The sequence below is a fragment of the Cariama cristata genome, unplaced genomic scaffold, assembly GCF_000690535.1.
Source record: "Cariama cristata isolate BGI_N322 unplaced genomic scaffold, ASM69053v1 scaffold8812, whole genome shotgun sequence".
In the NCBI taxonomy this organism is placed as follows: Eukaryota; Metazoa; Chordata; class Aves; order Cariamiformes; family Cariamidae; genus Cariama; species Cariama cristata.
Genome location: NW_009604365.1, coordinates 1 through 8,534, shown reverse-complemented (window position 1 = coordinate 8,534; position 8,534 = coordinate 1). Strand labels below are relative to the sequence as shown.

At 39.1% G+C, this 8,534-nt stretch overlaps 1 protein-coding gene across 1 annotated transcript; it reads right to left on the bottom strand.

The window, feature by feature from the left end:
• Positions 1-1,089: 1,089 nt before the first annotated feature.
• Positions 1,090-5,444, bottom strand: RWDD3 (RWD domain containing 3). Its single transcript, XM_009695565.1, has 4 exons — positions 5,439-5,444; positions 2,370-2,854; positions 1,551-1,666; positions 1,090-1,452 (listed from the first exon to the last, which is right to left on the bottom strand). The coding sequence occupies exons 2-4, from the start codon at positions 2,697-2,699 to the stop codon at positions 1,338-1,340; spliced, it is 561 nt and encodes a 186-aa protein (XP_009693867.1). The 5' UTR covers positions 2,700-2,854; positions 5,439-5,444; the 3' UTR covers positions 1,090-1,337.
• Between the last annotated feature and the right edge of the window lie 3,090 nt (positions 5,445-8,534).

Here is an 8,534-nt window from a genome sequence, read left to right as displayed (position 1 = left end):
GAAATAACCAGATCACACCAGTCTTCCCCTAGTACCACAGAGATAAATTAATTTACACTGAATTGATCAAATCTATTCAGTTACCAAAGAATACATGAGACATTTGGCTTCTGGGAGTGAGTTTTAGAGAGTGGTAAAACACATGTTTAGCTACGTGTTAAAACCAGTTGAAATGGCACTGCTAGTTACTGAGAAACTCATGACTTCAAAATTTTTAGTACTGGACAATTTATCTAGTCTTGCTAGAGAACAGTATCAGGTAAAACAGAAACCAAAGGACATTAATAAAGAAATAAGCATCCAATTCTCCCTAGGCAAACAGAATATGCACAACTTAATTTGTAAAAATTATGTATATCATTTGTAACACTATACTGAAGTAAAACACAGACTAGTGATAAAAAAATTTATAAGCTGGTCAAGGCCACTGACCAATAAAAAAAAAATGCTAAAGGTAGGGAAATTTTAATAGGGAGTTATAACTTACCAGCTTCTCAAATGACAGAAGACTTGACAGAAGCCTTGAGAGACAGAAGACTGAAGTCTATATATATGCTGCTGTGACAGTTTAATTTAATCAAAATATGTAAAGATGCACAGACAGTAAAATGAGATAAAGTGCAAAAAAGTATCTGTAAACTATCAAAGAAAGTATTACAATTGGCTTTACCTTAGCTTTTTAATCAATTTAAATTCTCCACTTGGGTGTTTTTATACATTTGAGAATAAAAACTAACATTCAAAAAGACACTTCTAAGTTCTTTCAGGCCCCACGTGATACAAGCTTTTTCTTTGAATCAACAGTCTAGCATTTATAGTCAAATAAACGGAGAAGGAAAAGTTAGCAGATGAACACCTAAGGGATATAAAGTACATGCTGTCCTCACATATTCAAATCTGTGTTTGCTATGCTTTTTATAGAAATATCTTCATATAAGCTTTCAAAGCAAAATTAATCATGCTTTCTAGCAGGCCATTACGAAAAACCACTACCATGAGAGATAAAAACCTAAACATTGAAAAACAGGGATTGCAAAACAGAGTCTAACTAGAAGACTACTATTTTAACATGATTTCTTCCCAATCTCTCATGCTTGCCATGCAATTATCACAATTAACTCCACATTCCTTGGAAAAAGTTATTAATACATAAATGTCAAAAAATTATCTATTCTTAATGTATGAATTGCCTTCTCCTCCTTGCAAGAGGATGGCTACTTCTGGCACTTTTTGCAGAAAACCTTTAACGTTGTTTGCCAAATTAGTCCTTTTATCTTCCATCAGCATCTGCAGCCAAGTACTGCTTTGGTCAAAGAGTCCAGTGTTTTCTTTTAGTTTTATTTTAAGAGCGGAGGCACAAACTCAGAGAAAAGAGTTGTAAGTCCTGCAGTTTCAAATTCTTTTTGTAGCTCATCCAGTGTTGAATATTCTTTGACTTCAAACGTCTGAAACCTACATTATAAAAGGGAAACTCATGAATATGCCTACATTTGTCAGAATGTAATTATCGATTCTGTTACTTTTCCATCCACAACAGTACTAAATTATACCTTTTATGCTGTGACTGTACTTTTGTCTCACACAGCACACTGATCATTTTCTCTTTGCATTTCTTTCCGCTTGAGTCCACATCTACCTTAGAAGTTTTCTGAAGAATCAAGTACTCCTAAATGACAAAAAATAACAAAATATTAAATGTCACCTAGTATCTTTGAAGCTTAGTAAAATGGAAAAACCTATATGAAACACACAGATTTTTTTCAGAATATAGCTATCAAACTTTGAAAGTGTCCATCCCAAAAAGTGCACGACTGCTTCTATTCATCAGCTTGAAGTTAAGCACAGTCTTAAGTGACCTAGAGAACATGAGTTTGAAAAGCCCAAACATTCTCCTCCAGTATCACCACAAAAACCTGCCTAATAGAGTGGGAGTTCCTAAGTACAGACAAGAAGTTCAAAGCCCAGGTGTGCGCTAGGAGCACCATGTGGAAAGAGACAGTTAGTAATGAGCTAGAAATATGTCTGTTACTAATTTCTCATCACAGATTTTTGGTTTTCTGGGGCATTTGGGAAATACAGGAGACTGAACCTAGGCAGATTACAGTGAGGAAACACAAGGAATACAGGGGTATAATTACAGTGGGAAGCAAAGCAATACAGGCCACAGGTCTACAAGTATCACTGCTTTCCTTCTCATAGAATACCTTCTTTTTCTCAAATACAGAATAAAGTTGCTGGACCTTCCTGCTCTCCTAATGATCAATCTGCTTCCAAAATTGTTAATCTTAGAAAAACACACACAAAATATTCAGACACATAGGTTTCAGTGGTAAATCGATAGAACTAGTCAACATCCATTGTTCCAGCACCTTAATGTTGCTCCTGTCACCCTGAAGAAGAATCAATATTATCTTGCCCATGAACATCAGTCTTCCAGTCAGCCTTAGATCCGAAGCCCATTTTTCCACAATTTTGACATATTTTGCCTTTGCTCTCATGTGATCTAAATGCAAAAGGAGCATCCAGATACCATCCTCTGCACTTGTTCCTTTTGACAAAGTAGTTTTTTCATTGCAAACTGTTGCTGATTGCTTAATGACATATTTAAGATTCTGCTGTATCCAAAGAATTAGATCGTGTACCATGGGTTCAGAAAGATGTTTCTTTGCTTGTTCAAGTAATTTATCTTTCACGTCCATACACTGGGCCCTTGTAAGTTGGTCTGAGTTAACAGAAATATCGGGTGGAGTTGATGGATAATTGACTGGTAAATGAAATAACAGCTTTAAAAGTATGTCTGTATCCAGCAGTTCTTTCACACTGATTTGAATTCTAAATGTGATTCCATGCGTCTCTGGAAAGTATAAAAAAAATAGATATTAATAGTTTGCTTGAAGTTGGAATACATATATATTAAGTCACATTATTTTCTTTAACAATTCAACTCAAATGACTGCCATTCTATATAAAATAAGGGGCGTGGGGTTTTTTGCGGGGTAGGGGGTTGCAACCAATGGCTCAAGCAATCCTTGCAGGGAATCCTGAAATGAAACACTTCCATATCATACTAGAAGGAAAGTTATTAACACATTCTAAAAAGCATTCACACCTTTTGGCTCTCTCAGAGTCTAGACAAGCCAGTAATAAAGAATTGTCTCTCTTACAAACACATAAGTCAGCTTCTACAGCTCAATTGCAGCAGCAAGGACAACCGAAAATAGCGACTTTTCTGGATGGACTCGGCACTGCCCTTACTTTGCTCCTAGAGAAATCTGCAAGACTTCTAACATCAATACCAGCACAAGGCAAATAAGAGTTGTACTCAGTATTTTTTAAGACAAGCATTCAAAAGCAGTTCCACACTAAAGAGAGACTAGGAAAGAAAAAAAGTCAGATCCTTTGTCCACTACAACTTTCAGAGAAAATATGCTTAATTTTTTTCTGCCAACTTCTCTACATTTACAACAGTTGGATTGACATAATGAAAACATCTCTGTTGTACATCTGACTCTAGATACTACATACATACATATATATATATGCATATACTTATATAAATGCACGTGTACATATCTGCACACCTACTCAAAACCTGTTGCTGGTCTACTTTAGAACAGAATTATTTTCAGAGTGAAAAGGGTACAAACATGTACGCGGAAACAAATATGTAGCAGGAAGGGCAAAAGACCACATTCTCCTGATAAATCACATAATCAAAGATGCTGAATACGAAAGTTATGTACAGTAATTCCTGCAATAAAACAGTCTTGACTAAATCATGTTTCACAGAAAAACAATACAAAACTTTGTAAAGTGAAAAGTGGGGACAAAGACCTAACGTACTTTTGCTTCTCTGCCATGAATTTTTTTTTAAGAGTGTATCAGATAAAAGATGATCTTCTTCAGATGTTCTCTGCTTCGACCCCTTTGATGTATCCTAAACACTTCACCCATTTTTTCTAAAAAATCACTAAAATGTCAGGTGGATTTATTCTATGAGGGCAGGAGAAGCCAGATTTGAAAGGCAGATTAGAGGAGAGCTGAGTTTCAGAGCAGCTCTTTTGAAGTGACTTGCCGCCTTCTCCCCCTACTTTATCTTACCTTCCTTTACATGACAGTCAGCTGAATTATGTTTGATTAGCATTGCTGATGCCACTAACCAATCTCAGTGCTCTCTATGATTATATATTTGAAACCTACTAAATAAGTGAAAGAACCTAAAAGTGACTTGGACAGGCAGAAGCACTTTAGAGAGCTTAGCCAAGAGCTTGTTTCTAAACCTCCTTCTTGGGTCATACGAAGAACTCTCTAGGTCAGAGCAGTCACAAAATAAAACAAGCAAACCCTCCAAACCCAATAATCAAACTCCAGCATTACTATAAAGAAGTCTCCAAACATCTACAAACCATCGCTACCTAAACAGAGCCAAATCCAGTGCTGAAAGTAATGGACGCAAATCCAGTGAATTAAATGAAATTACACCCAACCATGCCCCTAGCTACAGGCACTACATATCAAAGTCTCATTCCCTGGCAACAGGAGTTGGTCTCCATTCTTCTAAGACCCTAGGAAAGGTTCCAGACTATTTTTAAGGCAAGTTTATTTCTCAGAAAGCCTTGGAAGAGACTCCAGTCTCCACAGCATCCATCTAGCAGCATGCAGCCCTCGCTCACCAGCAGCAGCTACACAGGAGGACTTCAAGCCTTCCCATTCCAATCTCTGTCTTCTGCTGCCCTGGCAAACGTTTCTTACTGGGCACCAGCAACGATAGCTCGCACCAGCTGCCGTTACACTCGGCTTGGTACCACACACACAAGAAAAGCCTGTACTGCACCTCCTGGGTCCCCCAGCACCCTCCTGCCCACCACGGAGGGTCTCCGCACACAGACAGTGCCTGCCGACCCACCTCCTTCCAGTCGCCCCTTGCACAGGGCAGCCCCATCAGGTACGTGGCTGGCTGAAAGCAAGCTGCATTTGGCTGAACAGTATTAACATTGTTATATTCCTGCCAGTGAATCACTTTATTTTCAACTATGTCGCCAAGAAATTTTAAAATGCACAGCCTATAAATGAGTTGAAGAGCACTACTCTATGGCCAGCTTAATTACAGCAACAGAAAAAAAACATGTTACCTTTCTGATAATCCTCCTAGGATTTTTTCACTAGCTTGTTGTAACGGATCTCACCAACTCAGAAGTAACTGAGGGATAAACAGACAGGCCAACCTTGCCGCTTCGGCAAGGGCCTCCTGCTGCAGTGATCATGTTCTTAAGCCTGCGACAATCTCACACCTTTCCCTGTGATGATGAACTAATCCGAAGGAAGCAGCGTGGCTTCGCATCCCAAGGTGTATCGCCCTGAGCCATCGCGAAAAGCCCAGCCACGCTCATTTACATCTGCTTCAGACTTACTTTTAAAAAGGGGAATCAGTTCAAAACGTTTGTGAGGCCACAGCGTCTAAAGTTTATTTAAACATTCCAGCGTCCATTTTCTGCACCAGCGCTGCAGACAGCTGGCAGAACAAAGAGCAAACCACCGTCGCCCTGCGTAAGGAGCCTCTAAAGAAATATTTCCTTTGTTTGCACTCGCTACAAGGTCTGAGTTGTCTTCACAGCAAAATGGTGGTTATTTCTGAAATAAAAGGTTGAGTATGACTGTTCTGCTGGCATTTAATGTGCTAATAAGACCAAACTCAATACATTTTAACTCATTTTCCCCCATAGCTGCATGCTTATCAGTATATTTAGCTCTAGCATACTTCAGATTTTTTTCTTATGTTCCACGTCAACCAGACAGATATCCCCCTCCTCTCCTGCCCAAAGGCATTTTATGCAACACATGCAGTCTATTTTTAAATTCAGAAAATGGCACCTACTAACATACAAGCTTGGAATATATAAATATATTTTTATAGTAAGCTTGGTGAACAAACCAGAAGAGAACAGATTAACAAGTAAATTATGGATTTCTATCTGTAATGCTAATCTTTGCAAATAGATATGTAAGGTAAGAAAATAGATGTTGTAATTAGTTTATTTAAATTCATCAACACATTGGTTTTGATAAAAACATATTTTACATTCCGAATACTTCATTGTTAAATTCCAGAAAGCCAAAGTTTTTAGCATACCAAGAGACTTGCAAAAGCATTTTCTTATATTTCTCAAAATCATAAATCCCCAATGGCCTCCTTTTTGATCCTATGGATCTACACGCAAATTACTCTTAATGTATTAGCGATAGCATAACATAACAGTCTTACTGGAAGTTACTTCTGTGCAACGTTTGCCAATGACAATTTATATGGTTTGAAGAGATAAAGCAAATATAAGCTAATGAATACGCCACAAGTTAACTGTATACTAACTAAAGTACCCTATAGCTCCAATGTAAAAGAGAAGTAAATTCCTAAAGTAAGAAAACTATCAATAATCATTGCTGTAAATAACCTTTTCAATTCCAGCAGAAAACAATGGAAATCAATCAGAAATGCATGATCCTAACGTATCACGAACACAGCCTGGCTAAAGGCCCTGCAAGGTCACATAACATCAATATTAATATAATAGCCTGTTCCCATTGTGCACTTGTGGCACTTCACTTTATGTTCCAGGAAGGTTTCTAAGCCTTTTACATCCTGGTAACTTATAAACACAAAATCATTTTTCTGCATATGAAGCACAGAGAAGGATGCACATATATTTCTCTAACAGATTTGGAGGAACAGACGTGTATATGCAATGTTCAGATACGTTCACTTTTTTTAAAAAAGTAAACACCTGTTAAGCCTGGATACTGTATTTTCAAACTATGCCTGAAATAACATTCCTGAACTTTTTGACTTTAAGAAAATAAAACTCAGTCGAAATGTTTCATCAATCATATTTTAAAAATACAACTCTAAATACCAATCAGAAAAATAAAATGGCAGAATTACCAGCCTACGCTGGAGCAAGAGGTGTGTCATGCAGATCCAGACACAAAACAATTCTGCTTTTAGATTACCCCAATTAATTGTGCTCCATGCAGACAGTGATGTCTTCATCTCTCTGAGGCTGTCTACACACAAAGTCCTCTTTTCAAATAACCATTTGCTGTTCCATGTGAATGTATTTCAACAACTATTTTCAAATAAAAGTTTGAGGTTTATTCAATTAATTTCTTCATAACTTTTTAGTTAAAGTGAGTCACTCAAGAGCAGTCACATGTAATTTCACACCAAAGCAGCAGTTATTTTCACAGAATCACAGAATGGTTGAAGTTGGCAAGGACCTGGGGAGGTCATCTTGTCCAACCTCCCTGCTCAAGTAGGACCACCTACAGCAGGCTGCTCAGGGCAACATCCAGATGGCTTTTGAGTATCTCCAAGGATGGAGACTCCACAACCTCTCTGGGTAACCTGTACCAGTGCTCAGTCACCCTCACAGTAAAAAAGCATTTCCTTATCATTCCCAGTTCTTTTGGAATGAATACACACGCAGACAAAATCTGACAGCAGGCCACTGGATCCGTTTTTAACAGCATTCTCCACGACTTTACTGCAGTCCAACTATCAGGAAGGTGCTTGCTGTCCGTTGCCCCTCTGGCGAGCTGGGCAGCATGCTGCAGTATACCCCAGAACACCAGAGAACAGCAAGTGATACAAAATATATGCATATTCTCCATGTATGCATGTGCGTGCATGTGTATCTCTCTCCAACAAATATACAGAAGAGCTGACACATCTGTGGTAGGCAGCAAGCAAAATTTACTTACGCTCTGGATCTGAACAGACATGCAACACTTGTGTAACCCACCTGACGCTTTCTCTAAGCCCAGTAGTGACTGCTGTTGTACACTGGAACTACTGGGATTTATCCTCCCTTGCTGAAGGGTCATCTTCACAGCACTGTGACAGCACAAACTGGTAAAAGTCACCTCTTAAAATTATGTTTTGATCAGCGGCCACCATGGCTGGTGCGGAAAACATGGAGTAAAGGTGTGTACGCTTATCGTCTTCCTAGCCAACAGCACCCAGCAGCTGATGGGAGGACGCACTACAAACCTTCTCACCTTCCCACCCACAGCAAACATGAAAGATTAGCCTTAGTACACCGTAAAACCTACAACCATACACATACTGCTCAAGCTGGAGAACATTCAGTATATCGTAAGGCCCAGATTATCACCTCACCCGCAGAAGAGACAGAAATGACCCAAGGCTTCTCATGCATAGCAACAGCTGCACCCCTGTTAAATATTACAGGAGAAATACCTGGTCTTGTTACACGTATGAGATGCAACTGCTTATTTACCTAAATAGCAGTCAGCCCGTTCCCACTGCTGCCCTTCACCTACTGCAAGTTTCTGCACAGATTACAAACACTGGAATTAAGAATGTCGCTAATTGTAAGCAAGTAGGACCCGCTAGGATTTGTCCCCTATGACGAGGCCAGCAGCAAAGACACACGGCAGGACAGGGACATGCTGGAAGGCACCCATCTTTGGCGCTGCCGGTAATAGCAAGAAATTAAGGCGCTGCTGTCCCGCTGGGC

What these genes read in the sequence shown, in the direction of transcription:
- RWDD3 (XM_009695565.1), bottom strand. Translation starts at nt 2,699, where the DNA reads ATGGACGTGAAAGATAAATTACTTGAACAAGCAAAGAAACATCTTTCT. An exon ending in GTGACAGGAGCAACATTAAG is followed by an intron (nt 1,667 to 2,369) that starts GTGCTGGAACAA and finishes TTTGTCATTTAG; the next exon opens with GAGTACTTGATTCTTCAGAA. An exon ending in GTACAGTCACAGCATAAAAG is followed by an intron (nt 1,453 to 1,550) that starts GTATAATTTAGT and finishes TTTATAATGTAG; the next exon opens with GTTTCAGACGTTTGAAGTCA.